Here is a 21,836-nt window from a genome sequence, read left to right on the forward strand (position 1 = left end):
AACGGGTGAACTGCCTCTTTTTTACGCCCGGAGCGTCTTTTTGCGCATGTGTCTCCAGTCTGTTGTTTTAATTTCTTACGGACCGCTTAAACCCAGGGGGTGGGGACAAAGTGTAATATTTTCGGGATAAAATCGTCAGACTGATGATTGCATGTAAGTAGGGTCAATATAAATTATATCATATCAGTTTGTCATTATCGGTTGTGTAATGCAGGAGAGCTTCATTAAGAACAGTGAGCTTTAGTCTTCAGCTCGGGTTCACTTCTGTAGTGCGATGCTCGGGTTTAGCGCTGTGGCTAACGAGACCAGTGGATTCATAATAATAATAATAATTGCAGAAACATGCAGCCTGCTCCACCCGCACCTGTAGTACTAGACAAGTCATGGATTTAAAAGCTTGTTTTTTTCTTTGTTCATTCTCTTGCGTGTAAAGCGATGCGATTCCTAAACGAATTGTTCTTTGGATCTGCTCGTTGCAATGAGTCGGTTCAGTCCGGTTTTGTGAACAGGTTCTGGTTCTCGGACTGAATCGACGAGTCAAGAACAGAGCCGAGGATGAATTGTGAGTTGAGGATTAGAGACAATTTACTTCAATAACGAAATAGCAGAATTAAAAAAAAAAAAAAAAAAAGTGTACTATTTTGTCGGACAGTTTCATCAAAACAAACGAAACCGAATTATTTTTTCAAATGCAAAAATACAAAGGTGCAAAAACTTTCTTTTCAACATGTAAATTAATCTTATCGTACAGTGTAAATGCACATTTAGTTTATAATTTACTTTTTTAATTTTTTTATTAATTTAATTTTATGAGCTGGTTGTAACAAACTAGGAAAAATAAGATTACAATGAACACTCATATTAACAAACCGTAACGTAAAAAAGAACAAAAATATACAGCAAAATTTTAAAGGCGTTACGACGTAACGGAGCTTTTGAACGTTTTTAACGAACCGGTTCTTTGAAACGAACAGTTCAAAAGAACCGATTCTGATTAATTAATATATGGAGCACATGAGTTTCCCCAACCCCCCAAAGATCAAATGTTTCATTAACTCTTCCAAAAGGAAGAGCTAATATTAAGATTCAAAAACTGGCCCCTTTATTTTGTTTTCTGTCTGCTGAATTACAGACTTCACATGTGTGCCTGGTGACCCCTTGCGCATCAGGTGGACCCCGGATGCCTTTCCGTTGAGCACTGATGATCAAGCGACCTCACACACTCATATTTGCCTGTGGCATCCAGAGTTTAACATATCACTGCTACTGAAACTCTGGAAGCGCACTGCACATAACGGGACCAAACCGACCTCACCTTCCTGTAATGCTGGAGTGTAAAACTCAAAAACTGACACTGTGATACTGCAGATGTTACCATGTAAAAGTGTACAGGTAACACTGAAAGTTAGTAGTTACTGAAAGAACTAGATTGTTCTATTGAAGATAAAACAATTGTGATTTTATAGATGACACATAGTACCTCAACATAAGCCTTTGTACCCAGTAACACACAAATACACTCATGCTGACCACCATGACGTACCGCATGCCAAACTTCACTCTGGAGCAAAAGCTTTTCCTGCTTCGGAGAATCCATGCGGTGGTGGACACAGTCCAGGACTTTCGGAAAGACACCAACACTACTGTGCACCGGAACGCTGTATGGGCAGAGCTGGCTCAGGCCTTCAATGCGGCGTTCCCTAGTCGACCCCCCAGCAGCATCGGCTCTCTGAAGACGCTGTGGAAACGGCTGAAGGTGGAATGTCGTGTAGCGCTGCAGAAGCGACAGGAACAGCAGGCAGCTGGGCTTCCTGTGTCTGCCCTGACTCAGGTAAATTGAAGTCTTTTTCATGTTTCTGTAGTTCTGTTATATGCCTTGGAACTGATGCTTCGAGAGTCAACACAGTGTGGTTCTTGTCAGGTGCAGAGAGAAGTCATTGCCCTGGTGCCAAACCTGATCTCCTGTCTGGAGGAGGTAGATGGAGATGGCAGCTATGCCTCAGTTAGGGGCGGCTCACCTGGAGCAGGTAATTAATAGTCATGTCATCTCAATTGCAGGATGAAATACTACCACTCTCCCCAGCTGTCAACTCTGTAATTATATTGGGAAGGAGATTAATTGAGTCATTCTCTCTCTTGTAGTGATGGGGCTTTCAGGCACTAATGGGAGTGAGCATGAAGATGCTGACCACAGTCAAAGTGATGTAAGACTGAAATCGGCCTTGAAATTATTACTAATATGCCTCTTAAGCTAAATGTTTTCTATTATATTGCAGATTTTATGACAAAAAATGTGATTGACTCTCTTATGATGTACAAGGCATGGAAAATGTAGATGTCACACCATTATGTTAAAATGTAGTGTTACCAGGTCAACATTTTACATGCATCTTGCAACACAGGTGAAAATAAATATACATGCACAATTATATATACACCACCATTCAAAAGTTTGGGGTAAGTGCAATTTTGTTCAAAATGTTTAGTTTTTTTAAAGAAATTAATACTTTTATTCAGCAAGGATTAATTTAATTGATCAAAGGTGTCGGTAAATGCATTTATAATGTTACAAAAATGTCAAATAAATTATTCTTTTGGACTAAAAAAAAACGGGGAAAAAATACATTTTTGCTTTTCAACATTAAAGGTGAACTATGTAGGATTTTTGCAGTAAAACATCCAGAAACCACTAGGCCAGTGTTATATATTTTGTTCAGTTGAGTACTTAGAATATCCCAAATGTTTTCAACTATTTGTAAATCGTGAGAAAATTGCTATTTTAACCAAGGACCCGGGACGTGTGAGCTATGCGTGTGAGGGAGTCGCCTGTCGATTGCGTCATATCTGCGTCACCCTCGGTCTCCGGTTTTATTCAGTGAAACACTTTACTCTCACTGCAGTGTGAACAAGTGTCATAGCAGCCGCCGAGCGAACGTCATAACTTCCTTTTCAACACACTCAGATATATCTAATACGATAAACAGTGTTGCGTTACCTCACACTCAGCACTGGAGAAGAGGAAGTGGCGCCGGCAACCATGTCATAATAAAAGTCCCACCAGCGACTATGCCATAATAACAGTCCCGATCTTCAATCGCTCCTGCGGCCTTGCTCAGCTCCACAACACTCGGTCCTGCTCTGCTTCAGACTACAGTAATGTTAATAATCACATCCATGAACATGATTTCTGCCCGAGTCATATCCTGACTGTTTCCCACCGGCTGTGAGGTGAAAACCACATGTCCCGAGATTCTGCGCTCAAACGTGGCGTCATCAAACTACGCCTTTGTTTTGAACAGGCGACCTCTAGTGGACAGAAAAGTTACATAGTGTAGCTTTAATAATAATATTAAATGTTTCTTAAGCTCCAGGAATAAATTACATTATAAAATATTAAAATAGAAATGTTATTTTAAATTGTAATAATATTTCACAATATATATATATAATCTCATTATCATATATTATATAAATGTAAAATAAATTAGTGCTGTCAAATCGATTAATTGCATCTAACATAAATATTTTGTTTACATAATATATGTGTGTGTGTATATATATTATTATATTTATATATATTATACACTATATTGCCAAAAGTATTGGGAAACCCCAATTCATTGAATTCAGGTGTTCCAATCACTTCCATGGCCACAGGTGTATAAAATCAAGCACCTAGGCATGCAGACGCTTCTACAAACATTTGTGAAAGAATGGGTCGCTCTCAGGAGCTCAGTGAATTCAAGCGTGGTACCGGGATAGGTTGCCACCTGTGCAATAAGTCCATTTGTGAACTTTCCTCATTACTACATATTCCACGGTCAACTTTTAGTGGTATTATAACAAATGTGGAAGCAATTGAGAACAACAACAACCACGTAAAATTACAGAGAGGGGTCAGCGCATGCTGAGGCGCACATTACGCTGAAGTCGCCAACTTTCTTCAGCGTCAATGGCTACAGACCTCCAAACTTTGTGTGGCCTTCAGATTAGTTCAAGAACAGTGTGTTGGAGAGCTTCATGGAATGGGTTTCCATGGCTGAGAAGCTGCATCCAAGCCTTACATCACCATTTGCAATGCAAAGCGTTGGATGCAGTGGTGTAAAGCACGCCGCCACTGGACTCTAGAACAGTGGAGACGTGTTCTCTGGAGTGACGAATCGCACTTCTCTGTCTGGCAATCCGATGGACTGGGTTTGGCGGTTGTCAGGAGAACGGTACTTGCCTGACTGCATTGTGCCACGTGTAAAGTTTGGTGGATGAGGGGATTATGGCGTGGGGTTGTTTTCCAGGAGTTGAGCTTGGCCCCTTAGTTCCAGTGAAAGGAGCTCTTAATGCTTCAGCATACCAAGACATTTTGGACAATTTCATGCTCCCAACTTTGGCGATGGCCCCTTCCTGTTCCAACATGACTACGCACCAGTGCACAAAGCAAGGTCCATGAAGACATGGATGAGCGAGTTTGAAGCTGTTATAGGTCCCTGCACTCAACACTCAACATGCACTCAACTTCTTTGGTCGACCATGGCGAGGCCTGTTCTGAGTGGAACCTGTCCTGTTAAACCGCTGTATGGTCTTGGCCACCGTACTGCAGTTCAGTTTCAGGGTGTTGGCAATCTTCTTATAGCCTAGGCCATCTTTATGTAGAGCAACAATAATTTTTTCAGATCCTTAGATATTTCTTTGCCATGAGGTGCCATGTTGAACTTCCAGTGACCAGTATGAAAGAATGTGAGCGCAATGCACTCTGTATAGAAGTTAGAAGAGTTATAAAAGCTGTACACTCACTACTTTACATTGTAGCAAAGTGTCATTTCTTCAGTGTTCTCCCATGAAAAGACAAAAATGTGAGGGGTGTACTCACTTTTGTGAGATACTGTGTATATATACAGTGGGGAGAACAAGTATTTGATACACTGCCGATTTTGCAGGTTTGCCAACTTACAAAGCATGTAGTCTGTAATTTTTATCATAGGTACTCTTCAACTGTGAGTGACGGAATCTAAAACAAAAATCCAGAAAATCACATTGTATGATTTTTAAGTAATTCATTTGCATTTTATTGCATGACATAAGTATTTGATACATCAGAAAAGCAGAACTTAATATTTGGTACAGAAACCTTTGTTTGCAATTACAGAGATCATACGTTTCCTGTAGTTCTTGACCAGGTTTGCACACACCAGTGATGCGCGGGTTGATCCAAAATGAGCGGGTGCCCGCGGCCACCCGCGGTTACCCGCGGTTACGAGTCATCCAAAAATATTTTTAATGATATTCGGGTCACGGTCGGTCGGATCGTCAATAAATCCTTATTTACCTTTTGAATGTTGAGCGTTATTAACTTTTGAATAAATGCTGACGCGGGACAAAATGCCCGATTTCCCAAAACGTTGAACTGAGCAATGCCATTGTACCATTTTAATAGGCTACTTTTAAACGCATTTAAAGTCAGTTTTATGTATTTTCTGAGAGGGGGCGGGATTTTTGTTGGGAAAGTCGGGGGAGAGACGCACACTTCGATTAGACTGGATAAACACATGCAGCATCTTAATTGTTAAGAAAATTAAACGAAATAAATGAATAAATCAAGCCTGTATTACATAACACTAGGCTATATCATACAGCATTCAGAAAAATAACAGTTTGCGCTCCTAAGGGCTTTCACACTTTTCCAAATGTTTTCCAAATGTGGGCTGATGAATTCTTCAAGCCGGGTCGAAACATAAACATCGCGTTCATCAATAATATGCATCTGGAGCTGAAATGGAAAATGATGGGCCGCCTCAAGAACTTCCTGCTCTCGCTGCTGCACCTCTGAGCGCACCACGCCAGGGCCTGAAACATTTTCTCAATGGCCCAATGAGCTACGATGAGCATTTACTACTTTTAAAAAATGCGGGTCAGGAAGCGGGTCGGGTACAATATTTTCTTCTTTTTTTTTTGCGGTCCGAGTTGCGGGCGGGTTAGTTGAAAACGTCGGTCGGGTGCGGGTTGTTTATACATTGACCCGCGCATCACTGGCACACACTGCTGCAGGGATTTTGGCCCACTCCTCCATACAGACCTTCTCCAGATCCTTCAGATTTCGGGGCTGTCGCTGGGCAATACGGACTTTCAACTTTTCTATTGGGTTCAGGTCAGGAGACTGGCTAGGCCACTCCAGGACCTTGAGATGCTTCTTACGGAGCCACTCCTTAGTTGCCCTGGCTGTGTGTTTTGGGTTGTTGTCATGCTGGAAGACCCAGCTACGACCCATCTTCAATGCTCTTACTGAGGGAAGGAGGTTGTTGGCCAAGATCTCGCGATACATGGCCCCATCCAGCCATCCTCCCCTCAATACGGTGCAGTCGTCCTGTCCCCTTTGCAGAAAAGCATCCCCAAAGAATGGTGTTTCCACCTCCATGCTTCACGGTTGGGATGGTGTTCTTGGGGTTGTACTCATCCTTCTTCTTCCTCCAAACATGGCGACTGGAGTTTAGACCAAAAAGCTCTATTTTTGTCTCATCAGAGCACATGACCTTCTCCCATTCCTCCTCTGGATCATCTAGATGGTCACTGGCAAACTTCAGACCGGCCTGGACATGCGCTGGCTTGAGCAGGGGGACCTTGCGTGCGCTGCAGGATTTTAATCCATGACGGCATAGTGTGTTACTCATGATCATTGATGCCCCACAAGGTGATATCTTGCATGGTGCCCCAGACCGAGGGAGATTGACCGTCATCTTGAACTTCTTCCATTTTCTAATAATTGCACCAACAGTTGTTGCCTTCTCACCAAGCTGCTTGCCTATTGTCCTGTAGCCCATCCCAGCCTTGTGCAGGTCTGATGTCCTTACACAGCTCTCTGGTCTTGGCCACTGTGGAGAGGTTGGAGTCTGTTTTATTGAGTGTGTGGACAGGTGTCTTTTAGGTAACGGGTTCAAACAGGTGCAGTTAATACAGGTAATGAGTGGAGAACAGGAGGGCTTCTTAAAGAAAAACGAACAGGTCTGTGAGAGCCGGAATTCTTACTGGTTGGTAGGTGATCAAATACTTATGTCATGCAATAAAATGCAAATTAATTATTTAAATATCATACAATGTGATTTTCTAGATTTTTGTTTTAGATTCCGTCTCACAGTTGAAGTGTACCTATGATAAAAATTACAGACCTCTACATGCTTTGTAAGTAGGAAAACCTGCAAAATCGGCAGTGTATCAAATACTTGTTCTCCCCACTGTATATACACACACATATTAAGTAAACAAAAACTTTTATGTTAGAAGCAATTCATCGATTTGACAGCATTAAAAGGATAAATGTATAAAGGGTAGTTATACAATAATCTGTATTCTATACACTGCTATTTTTTTTTTTTTACCAGTGTTGCAATCACTGCACATTTCCTGTGTTTACTGCATGTGTATTGCATGCATGCATGCTGTATTGTCAATATAGCATGCCCTTTTGAGCCTTATTTCATAAATGTACAGCAATTATGATGCTGTTAAACTTACTTTTTTATTACAGGAAGTAGACAGCAAGGAGAACTTAGCCATTGAACTTGGTTTGGCCTCTCCTACTCACCCAGCTTTCAACTCTGGGATTCCTCCTGGCACTGACTCCTCTCCTCTCCGCTCACATTCAGTCTCCTCCAGGTCAAGTCGTCCCTCCCTCATCTACCCAACCCATGCAGGAAGCACCTCAGGGCTTGGATCAGGGACTAGGGGTGCAAACTTTGATATCATACACAGAGAGCCTGCGGTGCCACGTGCTCCTGCCAGAGGATCAGTTGAGAATTCATTACCGCCAATGGACTCTTATACCTCAGACTCAAAATGGGAGTCACGTCGACAGGAACTGTTCGAGCTGGAGCATCAGCAGACAATGAGTCTGTTGCTTCTGCAGCAGTGTGTGTGGGAGGAGAAGAGGAAAGCAGTGAGACAGAAAGAGAAGGCGGCACGGGCCAAGAAGAGATATTATCAAGCCAAACTACGGAAGATAGGCGCACATTATCTGCCCTCCAGCAGTGACAGCGAGGATAATGGACATTCACAGACATGAACTCAGATGTTTATGACATCCTAGCTATTTTTACTTTCTTTTGGAAAGTTTTTTTTTATTCTATCAATGTTGTTTATTTACAAAACAATATATTTTTTATTGTGGACTAAACTTAATTGGTGTTTAGGAATGTACCATGTGTATCATATGGAGGGGGAATTCACTTAAGCAGGCTTTGTTTGTTCCAATAGCAGATAGAAATCTCATGTCCTTTTATCCTCTCTCTCTCATTAACACTGGTTCTGCATTCCATTCCGTGGAAAGTAAGATATTTCTACTTAAAGGGACAGTTTGGCCAAAATTTTTACATTCATAATTTCCTTACCCTAATGTCTTTATAACTGTATATGATACTTTTTCTTCTGTTGAACACAAAATAATATATTTTGAAAAGGGTTTATTTTGTCCATAAAATGAAAGCAAATCGGGTCCAGTGTTGTTTTGGACCCCATTGACTTTCAGGGGATGGACAAAAACAGTTGAAATATTTAAAAAATATCTTATGTGTTTTGCAGAAGAAGTAAGTCATACAGGTTTGGAGCAAAATAAGGGTAAGAGTAAATGATGACAGAATTAAAATTTGTGTGTCAATTATCCCTTTAAATGCCCTCAATTGCCTGACGTTGTTTATCATGAACTGTGTTAGGCTGCGTCCGAAACTGCATACTCTCTTGAGTAGGTAGGCTACTTGTTTTGGATAAGTAATTACTTCACAAACGCTATAAAAGTAAGTTATATATAGTATGAATGTAATCCGAACATACTATGTTCAATATGTTTTTATTATCATGTGACCTACTACCAGCGTCGGTTACGTCGCTTCACTGCCATTCATAAATCCTCTCCCGTGGCCTCATGGAAGTGTCCATCGTATGCACACTTCAGAATCTCACCATAAGTAGTAGGTCATCCGGGTACTTTTTTGAAGAGTACTGTGAATTCGGACATACTTCTTTTGTCTCATACTGTTTTTCACCTACTAAATAGTTGGGAAGTGTGTGTGATTTCGGATGTAGCCATTGTCTCACTGAGTGTCATGTTTGAGTGATATACAAACGAAAGTGTTGAATGGAACGCAGCATAAGGCGTCGTTCACACAGACCACGTTCTTGCGTTTAAAAATGCACGACGCAGAGTAATATGACAAGTAAATTCAAGATCTAGAGACGCGTTTTTTAAAAGTTAACCTTTTAACTTGAGTGCCTTGTTTTTTTAGAACGCCATGTCATGCGGGAGACACGACACGTCCGTCAAAAATACTTGCTGTGTGAAATTGAATGGCCCCAAACCCTCACACAGTCAGGCCAGAATTGAGTGATATTCAGTCCTGCTTGATGGCAAGAGGAAATGAATTGAAATGAGATTTTAAATGTTTCTGTATAGCATTTTAATTTGATGATTGTATCATGATCAAACCAAGGATGGATTAAGGTCCTGCAAGGCCCCCCTTTGATGCAATTGTGATTTATAATGTCTAAATAGCAGGAAATTACACTGCAATTATGAGGAAAAAAGTCAATTTATAAAATTGCGAGGCAATTACCAGAATCCATCCATGGATCCCACTCATCTGACTGTTTTAGGACATTGTCTTCAGGACCAACCTTTTGATTCAGTTCACTGTAGCTTATTTATACTATGCAGGTTTTTTCAGGTAAACAAGTGCTTCTCGTTAATGGACTTCCTATTCATGGACCGGTTAGCTTTAGTGAAGTTCAGTGTTGTTCATTTATGTCCTGTATACAGTGTTTGGCAGATCCCTCTGTCCTTTTCAAGTTATGAAAAAGCATAATTAAAGGGATAGTTCACTCAACAACAAAAAAAATGGGCAGTCATCATTTACTTACTCTCATGATGTTCCAAACCTCTATGTTACATGAAATAAAGTCATACAGGTTTGGAACAACACAAGGGTGAGTAAATGATGATGCTTTCATTTTTGTATGAACGATCCCCTTTAAAGGAACGTTACAATAGTCTGGAAATAGAGTGTAAATCAGTGATACAAAATGTTAGACTGAGTTAAACTAGTGAGAACCTTCCACTGTAAAAGCAGATTTGAAATTTAGATGTGATTTCATTCGATTCGATTGAAATTCAATGTGTAATGTGATGAACAAGAACTTTTTTTAACTGAAGAAGTCTTGAATATTAAAAAAAACATACAGAAGCGTGGTAGCAATAACTCTTTTATTGACTCCCAACGGGTCTCGTTTTCAACTCCTGTTGGTAGCAGATTTTTTTCTGATAACCCCGCATGAGTAAAAGGGATACAACATGTATAATAAACATGTTGAGCCATTATACATTCCTCTTTTCTCTCTCCCACCCAATCATTGTCTTTCACCGCTTTCTCTCTCTGATGGACAGAGGCCATTTCTTTCCCAGAATGCATTGTGAACAGAAGAAGAGGGGGACATATCAGACCGTACATATACAAAAGTTTCACACATAAAACATTTGAAACATGAAATCTCGCTCTTATAAAAAAAAAAAAACTCCCACACGCACTTCTTTAGAAACACTCCAGCAATGATTATGGTAGAGAAATGAATTTCAATAAATATTAATAAATAAAATAAATTAATTTAATGTCTGTACAAGATAAAATGATGCAGTCATAAATAAAATATAAAATCATGAATAGAAAAAGTACTGGAGCACTTTATAACAGGTAAGAGGTATAAAATGGGTGACAAAGGGCACTCTTTTTGGCAAAACTCATGGTAACACTATAAATGACTAAAGAGAAAAAGTCATTTGATGAAGCATGATTTCCCTTTTTAACAGGAGCCTGATATTTTTAGATGATCTTACCTTGATGTCTGTATTTAGCTCATCTCACAATGTTCCTTTCTCTGACGTTTATTTGATACTTAACAGAGACTGATATTTAGGTATCTTTATTAGAAACCATCATAGATGGATTAAATAGTTTCCCCTGAATAGCTGATTCGAGTAACTTTTCCTTTAGCAATATTAGAATTATGATAGTCTGGATATGAAAGCGGTTTTAATTATGCCATACGAAGTCTTGAGTGTGCTTGCAGGCTAATAACCCAAATAAATAAATGTTTCTTCACACAGCTGCAACAAACTTCAACACATGCTTCAATATCATTTCAGAGCAGTTTGGCCAAAATACTCCAGGCATCTCATACAAGCATGAGTTTGTTGGAGTTTGTTAAAGAAATGTGTATGGAGGAACCTAAAATCTTCCAATCAAGTCACCTGTCTGAAAACAATCTCTTGATTGACAATCATTACGGTCCAATCATATCTTCTGTTTCATAATTCTTTACAATTACAATCACTGTCTCTGGAGTTTCCCACCAATCCCATGTTCGGGCCAACAACTTCTGCATTTACATGGACCAATCCTTTTCTTCGTGGACTCTCTCCTGGTCTTTCAGTGGGCGTGGCTTGTTGCATAAACACATGTTGGAATATAAAGATGGGAGTGGGAATGTTTGGGACTGTTTTGGCTCAGAATGGGTTTGAGAATGTTTTTTTCGATCCTACCCACTTAAACACGTATCCACACAATCTTCAAAAACATCACTAGAGATTTTCTTCTTTGATCTTTGATGAAAAAGATACAAAAGTATAAAAATGTTCTGTACAGTTTTTTCTCTCTCTCTCTCTCTCTTTCTCTCTGACCAGTCCTCTCAGCTGTTGGTCCGAAATCTGAGGTTTGCCGTTTGGATAAATGAAAATGATAGAAATCATTGCCTTCTCAGGTTTGATTTCCTGTCTGTTCTCAGGAGGTTGATATCTCAAGCCCTTGATGAAAAACTTCACTCTCATGCCCTAAACTCTTCCCAGGGTGAAGTAGGAGTCCTGATCGCTCCGGTTGGCTATATGTCCTGTGATTCTTTTGAGCCCATCTGCATAGGTGCATTATGGGGCTTTGAAGGAATCATCAAGATTGTCCATCACTTCTGTTAACTCTACAAAGAGACAAAAGAGACAGAATAGGAAAGATGTCAATAATGTCATCAAGTATATACTTTTTTTGAGGGAGCACCAAAGGCAGTCCTAGCTCACTTAGTGCCCTAGGTGAGATGCTGTGTGTATATATTTTGAAGAATGTTGGTAACTAAACCAATCAACTGTTTGGTTACCGACATTCTTCAACATATCTTCTTTTGTGTTCAACAGAAGAAAGAAATTGAACAACTTGAGGGTGAGTAAATGATGGGAAGATGACAGAATTTTCAGGTCACCGAAAACAAAGTTGCATTTGACCATAAAACAATGTGGAATATAAATGGACACATACTGAGGCAAAAAAGGGTCTGGACTTACTCAGAGTCAGGTGACACTTCAGAGACGCTCTGAGAGGTTGCAGAGAGAGGAGGCGGGGAAGGGGAAGGGCCTGCAGAGGCAGGGTTAGGGGGCGGGGTTAAGACAGAGGAGCTGAAGGAGGCGAGTATGGAGGAGAGGATATCCAGGTGTTCACTAGAGGGCGGGCGACTGGATGGAGCTCCGGGTGCAGCTGCAGATGTTGGGTACCTACATGGGGGGGCGGAGTCTAGGCGACCACGGCGAGAGGGCAGGGTTTCTTGGGGTTCCTCTGTGATCGGTGGAGGGGGTGAGGAGGGTGGGTGCGGCTCGGGGTGTGAGAGCTGTCGGGGCGGCAGGGTTCTCAGCCACTCCCTGCAGGGCTGTGCTCCACCGTTAGACTCCAACTGCTCCCGGGACCGACTGCTCATGAGAGCCCCTCCGAGGTGCTCCCGAGAGGACTGCTGCCTCGTTAGAGTGTTAAGCTGTGTTCTCGATCCACTGAGCGAACCCTCTGCCCCCATTAAACCCACCATACCACCCCTGCCCACCAGATCCTCCCTGGAGGCGTGGATACTGTGAACAGGGCCCAGTCTCTCTCTGGACCCACCCAGGTGCTCAGCACCAAACTCGCGTCGTCGCGGCAACAGGTCGAGGTTGTCACGGGAACGCTGTTGTCGTGCAAGTGAATCCAAGTGTTCGCGGGAAGAGTGTCGGGAAGCGGGTTGGGACAGTGAGCCAGTACCAGAGTACATACGACCATAGGAGGCAGCTGGGACGCCTCTGTGACCCAACGTAGAGGTCCTGTACCAAGACATCTCACTGGGAGCGCGACCCACGGCAGACAGGCCCTGCAGAGCAGGAGGGCAGCCCAGACGATTCTTCAAGATTCCTGAGAAATTAATGCAGAGGGGTTTAGTATGGCTTTCTATGCATCGATATTAAAATTCTGAATGAAAACAATAAGCTGATAACTATTTTAATATATTGAATATAATTGAATTTATACAATTGTATTATTGTTTTATTTCTAAAAAATATTGAAAATTAAAATACCATTATTTTATTTTTAAATAAATTGAAAATACAGCAAACACTAAAAGCTCAAATCTGTGACATATTTTAAAAACTACCAGTGAAAGACATCACAACATTATGATGTACATTATTAAAAATGGATATTCATTCTGAGATTTGCTAAAGTGTACATTTTAAAGTGTTATTACATTTTAGGATTCATTTTAAGTAAGTTTTAGATGATAGAAAGGTAATTTAAAGGGAAATAAGCTGATAATAATATTATAAATATCTAATATTGAACAGTGCTATTTTAGTATCGAGATACGTTTTTTAGAATGTCTATTTTTTTTTTTACATTTCTCATTTACATTTTTTTTTTATATTTTATTTTCCTCCAGTTTTTTTGGAATGGTTTTAGTTAACTATAATAACTGATATCGGCCAACAGCCAGTAAAGTACAGCCAGTAAATAATTATTTAATTATTAATGTTTAAAAAAAACTTTGAGTGTTCATTAGATGAGGGCAGTTGGTAATCTGAATGTAAGAATAGGTAATATGAGCATGCAAAATTAAATAATTTATGGCTACTGGTTAACATTTGGATAACAACAGATGAATGTGTGCCTCACCCTTGCGGTGTCTGTGTGTGAGCCCGTTCTCATCTCCGCTGGTCAGCGATGCATCTGGCTGGTTGTTATTAGCTGCGTCCTTGCTGTAGTCTCCCCCTAGACGGCGCTCTGAGCCCCATTTCTGCAGAGAGTGCGCCTCACAGCCTTCCAGTGCTGGCCAATAGGAGAGCAGGTCATTGCCATCCAGATCTGACACATAAACAGTTCCATACACTAACAGTTGGGCATCATGAAACTAATTTTCTGCACTCCTTTGGCTTCACTATCAATAATAATATAGGCATCTGCAACAATGATATTGGTACCTTTTCCACCATTGTGGGAGGCTTCTGTGAGTAAACGTTCACCATGACCGGTCCGTTTGAAGCGTCGCTGGATGCGTCCACGCAGGCGCACATTGTCCTCGCTCTCTGATGACGGGATGGACAAACTCCTCTCCTCTTCCAGTGAGAGATCAGAATCTGAGTCTGAGTCCTCACCTGACAGACAGACAAAGTAACATGAATGAAAGAAGAAGAGATAAACTAAATGTCACTAATTCTGACAGAGAAGGCCACTAGCGAACACTATAATTTAACAAGTCAAGAACAAATAGCGAGCAGTTAAGGACTGAATGATGTTGTGTGTGTGTGAATACGTACATGCATGCAGGTTATTGTGTATTAGTGTACCTCCGTTGCGGTGGAACATTGCCACGTCCAGGTCAGTGGCCCCTGTGTGAGCAAGAGTGTGTTCGAGAGTCTGCCGTGCCAAGAGATTCTCCCTGAGAAAAAACAAAGAATACCTCAACTTTTAGTGCTTTTAAATTAGTTACATAGCGATACATAAACATTTTTACATCTGTTTTCACAGTTCAGAATACAATTTACAATTATGTACATTGTCAAATAATAAAATAGTGATATACAATCTACAGTTATTTATAATTTTCTTATTTAGTGTGGTCCAAAAGCCTGTGACTAGTAGTGAAAATTCTTTTAGTTTGCTTTTGTTTTATGACAAATTACACATCCATTCAAAAGTTTGAACAAAGTCTCTTATTTTCACAAAGGCTGCAATTTTTTTTAAATAAAAATACAGTTAAAAGTTAATACAGTTAATTACAGTTAATATTGTGAAGAAATATTAAATGAATTTCTTTCAAACGAAAAAATAAATATCATTGATCACTGACCACAGACTTGAACGATAGTGTATATTATCAGCATAAGAATTTGAGTGAACAGTTCACAGTTACACAACTTTACATGAATTTAAATGATATGAATTAACAATGAATTCATGAATTATCATATAACATATTACATTAACTTTTATTAGTAAACATAGTTAATGAGAGCTAATGCATTAACTAATGTTAACTAATTGAATCTCATTGTAAACTCTTACCATGTTATTTATTTTACATCCTAATCCTATAAATTATGTTAAAAATATTGAAATTCGAATTGATGTGTTGACAGACCTTGCACTGCTGACTGATGAGATAGTTGAAGTTCCGAGAGTGATCCGGTGTAATCCGCTCTGCTCCAGCAGGGAGGCGCTGTTGTACGGGTTTTGGCCCTGCACACATAGAGCAGGTTACAAATCCACATGCTTATTTTCCCTCCATGGGTTTAAATATGGGTTTGCATGTGTAACTGTGCATGGAGTGGGGGGGTCATATGTTAATATGTGTGTTTATGTTCACTAACAGTAATCTGTGGAGGTCTGGGAGGTTCTTCACTCGGGCTTTTCTTGCCCAGGCAGGCCAGTTTCCAGGCCTCCTGCACTTCTGAGTTCAGGAGAGTAAAAACCAACAGTACAGCCAAACCCTAAGACAAGCGAGTAGGAGAATAGCATTACATACATTACACAGGACACAATTATCAAAGTTTACAGCTAACCAACACCAAAGAAAAAGATGTGTAAAAGCCAGAACACACTTACCTGTATGCAACAGAGGACAATGAACAGGTAGTGGAACGCCAGGACACTGTTATTAACAGCCATAAGACCAAACAACCAAACACAAGAACTCAACAATAACAGGAGGAAGGCACTGCGGATAGTAGAACTGAGAGAGAGAGAGAGAAACAGAATAAAATGAATTAACAAAGAGTAAAGAGATGAAAAGGCATTAATTCTGTGCTAAAAAAACTCATCAATTGCAGGTAGAAACACATGAAACATTACAATGTCAGGAAAATAAACAACAACAATAATAATAATAGTAAATTATTATTATCAATAAAATATAATAATAACATAATATTAAATATATTAAATATTATAATAACATAATTATTTTACTTGACTGGGGTGTAAAGAGAAATGCTCACTTTCCTTCTTCTTCTTAATTAAATCAGTTGGGCGAATATTAAGTCAGCTAATTAATATTCATGAAGAAAAGTTTTATAATGTCCCCTGTCCCACTTTCCATATTAAATGTTCCTGAATACATGCATGCTGTACTTACATCACAGGCAGCTTTTTAATCTCCTTCTGAGTGGGGTTGCACGTCATGCGCAGGACCATTAAAAACATCCCACCATTCATCTGTAAAACAGAGAGAGCGAGTTGCCAATTTAGACTATCATTGCTGTCATTTGCACATACATCAAAAACACAGAGAGAGAGAGAGAAATACACATAAAGATCCTTTATACGGCAAAAACAACACACAAACACACTGAAAACCACAATACCAGTATGACGACGCTAACTGGTCCCGCAAAGCTCCACATGAGCTTATCGTACATGGAGATCCAGCAGAAATCTGGGTTGCCGTACCCTTCTGGATCCAACCCGACTGCCAGCCCTGCAGCACACATACGCGTCACAGACCATGTCTATATGAAAGCATACATTTGTGTGTGTGTGTGTGTGTGTGTGTACATACCTGTAATGATAGCAGGGACTCCCCAGCCAATAGCATAGTAGAATCTCATGGCTCCATAGTTGATGTTTCTCGCTTCAGTCTGCATGCGGTAAATATGCAGAGCTTCCACAAACAGCCACGCAAATGCCGACATGAAGAAGTAATGGAGCAGAATTGCAACCACCGTGCACAGGAACTGCACCAAACAGAGACAATAAACCAACGAGAATATAAAACAGCATATTGGATGTATATAAATACACAAGATAATGGGCTTAAAAATTACAATATGCATTAAAATAAAATAAAAATATTCAATTAAATATTTTTCCTGAGGTGCACTTATAAATGTTAGTAGGATTTTTATCCCAAAAAACTGTCATAATCTAGAAATCATGAAATCAAAATGGACAATTCTTGTTTTTTTATGGGATATTGCAGTATTTATTACAAATTATTTATCTGTGCACATAATTATAATAAAAAAATAAAAATCATATTCCCTCATACTCTTTAATCAAAATAACTTCCACTCCCTCTTGCAGCAACATCTGTTCTCTTCTCTGACGAAATGTTTACTGGCGGGACTAATGTTTGTAGGCGGGACAACCTGCCACTCACATGAGATTGATCAATAGCAAACCCCAATGACCCAACCATCCAATCAATTCCTCATGGACAAAATCATGTCCAGTCCTACATTTTTTTCTTGTTCAAGAAGCGTTTCACTCATATATACGTCAGAATAAGGAAGAAAAGTCTCCTTGACCTCCGTTTCATGCTGATTTTAAAGGGTTAAAAATTGTCATTTTCCTTTAAGACTTCAATGTAAACATACTGTGATTGGGTAACACCTTTGCATATGAAGTATTACATGAGGAGCTCTTTTGAAATACTTCATGGTGTATTTACAATTACAGCTGTCAAGATTAACTCATCATGGAAACTGTTGATTACAGCATTATATTTTTGCAAAAACATGTTGCAGCGCTGAACATTGTAGCCAACCACAGTTGTCTGTTGAGTGCATGAATGCAATGATCTCGCCACCGCAACTTAATATCTGCATGACATGGAGTTTTACAAACTGATAATTCAATTCATAGTCAGAGTACAGCACTGAGAATGATCATTGAGTGGCCAAGTGCAGGGGTTTTCAAACCCGTTTTCAAACCTGTCCACATTTTGTACGTCTCCCTCATCTAACACACCTGATGCAGTGTTGGGGTTCCACCAGGACAGGTTTGAAAACTAGTGTTTGGCACATGTGTGTTGTGAGTTCACATTCAGCTCAAAACAGTTCCTGATCCCATTCCCATCATTTACTGAATACTCTCTACTGTACATGTCCAAAAAAATAGAATATAAGTTCTAAAATCAATACACACACGCAAAGTCAATGTCTGAGATAGAAGATGAATTATGAATGAACACATACTCTATCACAGACACACACCCACATCCCAGCCCAGCAGTTTAAATTAATGAACTCAGCAGTAACAGGCTTTTAGTGTGAGTGGTTTGCACTCTAGAGAATAATATCTGTTAAAAATGGTGTTAACCTGCTTTAGAAAGAGAAAGAATGTGTGAGTGTCTGTCTGAGGACGAGAGAGACACGGAGAGAGCGTCAGAAAAAGTGTTTAATAACGTCTGTTTCCCAACTCGCTGTGTGGTGTAAGTGGTTTTTGGACCATATTGCACTAATGGCTGTAATGTCGGTTTCTGAATGACAAATCTTATTCAAGCTGCCTTGTGCTTTATCCTGACAATCAGCTCACTTTCTATTGAACTATTCATAATCTTTCATACCTGCTGTTACACTTGGCTTTATAAAAGCTGTGTAAGGTGGGCTCCAAACGCCTAAGACCACATTGAAAATCTGTGTTAGGATCTTGGTATTTTAAAACAAAGAAAAATTATGAAAAAATCATATGATGAAATATTTATATATTTATACATCCTCCTGAGACTTTTTTTGAATTTTGTATTTTTTCATGTTTTAAATTGTTCAGGGCATTACAAACAAATGTAATTTTTTTTGTGGAAAAAATATATTTTATTCATACGTTATGTCCTCTGTAGTGGACACCAGGACTGGTTGTTTAAAACTAAAATTACATGAAATTACATGTATAGACAAAAACAATGTTTTTGCCATTTAACCAAACTTTGTATTATCAACTATGTTTGAAAAATATAACGGAATTAATTGATATACCATTTTACTTTATGCAATATGTGGGTAAATGGGTAGTCCCATTTAATACAATGTATCTATACACTGTTCTTGGGGCAACATACAATAAAAAGTGTAATATTGGGATTTTCATAATAATATCTAATATTTCATAGGAATATTGATATATCATTTCTTTCCCTATTCATTTGTTGTGTCTCCCAAAATGCCTGATAAACATGCTTTAAGTCCTGGTGTCCACTACAGTGGACATGTATAAAAATCAATGCCCCGTATTGACAGCAAGTCATATTTTGATTAGAAACCCCATAACATATATTTATATAAAATTTGTGAATTTTGATTCAAAATATTATTATGCTGATATATACACAGTGAATATATTTTTAAATGTAATTTATTCCTGTGATGGAAAGCTGAATTTTCAGCATTATTACTCCAGTCTTCAGTGTCGCATGATCCTTAAGAAATCTATTAATATGTTTTTTGCTGTTAAAAAAATTAAATAAATTAAATAAATTAATATGCTGATTTCTTTCAGGATTCTTTGTTTAATTTAAAAAGAACAGCGTTTATTTGCAATACAAACAATTTTGTAACATTGATCAAAAGTGATAGTAAAGAATTGTATCGTTTATTTATTTACTGACAGATTGATGGATTCAATCTATAATTAATAGATTAATAGAATCTATAATTAACATAATTTAAACTATGTTTTTTTTTGACGATTATAGTGTTTTTGTGTTCGAGCCCACCCAAACTGTCTCACTAACCCACATTTAGATTCAGAAACACACACAGACATCTCTCTTCTCTGACCTGTTGTTCCGTCTGGTTGATGCCCAGCAGGTATGTGAGGTGGGAGAGAAGAGTAGCGGCAGCCATGTTGGAATGAATGCTGCGTGTGTTTGATTTCAGTCCCCTCAGGCACGATAAAACCACCACTGTTAGCAACAACGCCGCCATGGAAACTGAGAGCGAGGAGTATGTTACTATGGCAAGGGTCTCCAGGTCACCCTCTAACTGCTGCTTAGCAAAAAAAAGAAAGAAGGAAAAATGTATTAGCAGTGATGATTGTGCTGAAGGAGATGTCACTATGGAACCTCCTGTTGCTATATAGTATTGTATTCTTGAAAAACAGTGAAAATGTGTCTTTTTGTGAAGAATAGCTGTTTAGTAGTTACGTGGCCTTGATTTGTCTGTGTGTTTCTGTGTGTACTGTACCTCTCTCTGTGAGCTGTCCATAAGGACTCCAAATGTTCCCAGTCTGTGGCACTGACAGCGAACATGTGACATGTTCCTATAGACCACACTACAGTCCCTCACAGTCCAGCAGCCTCCTGTGGATACACTGAACACACACATTCAGAGTATTTACTGTCTATTCCTTACAATAACAATACACACTGCCATTCAAAATGTGGGTCGGTAGGATTTTTTTAATGTTGTTGAAGTCTGTTATGCTCACCAAGGTTGCATTTATTCAAGTCAGTAATATTGTGAAATATTTACAATTAGACAAAAATGTCAATAGACATGGCAAAGCTGAATTTTCAGCGTCATTACAGTTTTCAGTGTCACATGATCTTTCAGAAATCATTCTAATATGATGATTTGGTGCTCAAAAACATTTCTTAGTATTATCAATGGGTAAAATGGTTCTTGCTGCTTAATATTTTTTATGGAAACCATGATACACTACCATTCAAAAGTTTGGGATAAGATAAGAAATTTATATTTGTATTAAGCAAGGACCCTTTAAATTGAGCAAAAGTAACAGTAAAGACATTTATAATGTTACAGAGATTTCTATTTCAAATAAAAGCTGCTATTTTGATCATTTCTATTCATCAAATAATCACAGTTTCCACAAAAAATATTAAGCAGTTTTTTTGTTGATCACCAAATTGCACCAATTTGATCACCAGATCAGCATATTAATAAAAATAAAAAAAATCTTAATTATTCCAAACTTTTGACTTTTAGTGTAATGCAAGAATGATTTGGTCATGATTTGGTGCTTTAATAGTGGTTTTATTTGTTTTTGCAATTGAGTAATAAGGACACAGACTCACGGGCTGCTGTGATTCCACTGCACACAAAGCGGTTTGCTGCGGTTGCTGGTCTCCAGAAGACGAAACTCCAACAGGACCGGAGTGTCCAGAAAACCCTCCACGAAGGTCTGGTTATTATACACAGACACACTCACCACAGGCGAGTTCAACACAGGGTGTCTGGGTAACCTGCAGAGATGCACACACATGGTTAGAAAGACAATCACACTCACATATATGCACATTATCTGACTCTGAGGTGATTTTTGGTTTAGACCCTTTCTAACCTGACCCCACGACGGTCCGTGTGATATTTAGAAGGAAGTGCGGCCCCCAGGCTTCGATAGATGAGGAGGATGACAATGGAGACAGGCGCCTCTTGCAGTGACAAAGAACGTCGGGCTGCCGTCGCTTCTAGTGTCTGATTGGTCAACAGGTTCACAGGGCCAGCAGGAGATGGAGCTGAAACTAAACACACAGACTTATTGCTCAATGCTTTTAAATCTATTCAATGGACTTTAAGAGCGTGCATGTGACTTACCGATGTTGCGCTGTGGCACTAGTGCAGCAGGGGGCAGCACAACATGTGTGTGTGCATCCCAAAGCGCTTGACCTCGGAACAGAGTGCTGTGGTACCGTGGAAACCGTCGCCGCACATGTGTGTGGTTGTCAACGCGATCCAGAATCATGACTGCAACACAAAAACACACACAAACTGTGTGAACTACAATATTCTTTTA

The 21,836-nt window shown here is 39.4% G+C and overlaps 2 protein-coding genes across 3 annotated transcripts in view; one reads left to right on the forward strand and one right to left on the reverse strand.

The window, feature by feature from the left end:
- Positions 1-50: 50 nt before the first annotated feature.
- On the forward strand, positions 51-10,352 carry fsbp (fibrinogen silencer binding protein). Of its 2 annotated transcripts, none has more exons than XM_079828124.1 (5): positions 51-153; positions 1,133-1,831; positions 1,922-2,027; positions 2,143-2,204; positions 7,514-10,345. In XM_079828124.1, exons 2-5 carry the CDS (start codon positions 1,523-1,525, stop codon positions 8,045-8,047), a joined length of 1,011 nt encoding a protein of 336 aa, XP_079684250.1. In that variant the 5' UTR covers positions 51-153; positions 1,133-1,522; the 3' UTR covers positions 8,048-10,345. The 2 variants fall into 2 exon arrangements, with proteins under 2 accessions (XP_079684250.1, XP_079684251.1); XM_079828125.1 differs by having other exon boundaries at positions 92-153; positions 1,928-2,027; positions 7,514-10,352.
- celsr3 (cadherin, EGF LAG seven-pass G-type receptor 3) overlaps positions 10,226-21,836 on the reverse strand; it is a 46,509-nt gene continuing 34,898 nt past the window's right edge. Inside the window, exons 21-36 of the mRNA XM_079828084.1 lie at positions 21,638-21,787; positions 21,384-21,564; positions 21,118-21,285; positions 20,267-20,393; positions 19,862-20,068; positions 16,864-17,038; positions 16,670-16,782; positions 16,441-16,520; positions 15,912-16,038; positions 15,677-15,796; positions 15,448-15,545; positions 14,624-14,745; positions 14,288-14,461; positions 13,983-14,171; positions 12,356-13,223; positions 10,226-11,997 (exon numbers count right to left, since the gene is read on the reverse strand). Coding sequence (XP_079684210.1) covers positions 11,970-11,997; positions 12,356-13,223; positions 13,983-14,171; positions 14,288-14,461; positions 14,624-14,745; positions 15,448-15,545; positions 15,677-15,796; positions 15,912-16,038; positions 16,441-16,520; positions 16,670-16,782; positions 16,864-17,038; positions 19,862-20,068; positions 20,267-20,393; positions 21,118-21,285; positions 21,384-21,564; positions 21,638-21,787 — 2,927 coding nt within the window. The 3' untranslated portion in view covers positions 10,226-11,969. The remainder of the gene's footprint in view (positions 11,998-12,355; positions 13,224-13,982; positions 14,172-14,287; positions 14,462-14,623; positions 14,746-15,447; positions 15,546-15,676; positions 15,797-15,911; positions 16,039-16,440; positions 16,521-16,669; positions 16,783-16,863; positions 17,039-19,861; positions 20,069-20,266; positions 20,394-21,117; positions 21,286-21,383; positions 21,565-21,637; positions 21,788-21,836) is intronic.

Source organism: Gobio gobio (assembly GCF_949357685.1).
Source record: "Gobio gobio genome assembly, chromosome: 10".
NCBI lineage: Eukaryota > Metazoa > Chordata > Actinopteri > Cypriniformes > Gobionidae > Gobio > Gobio gobio.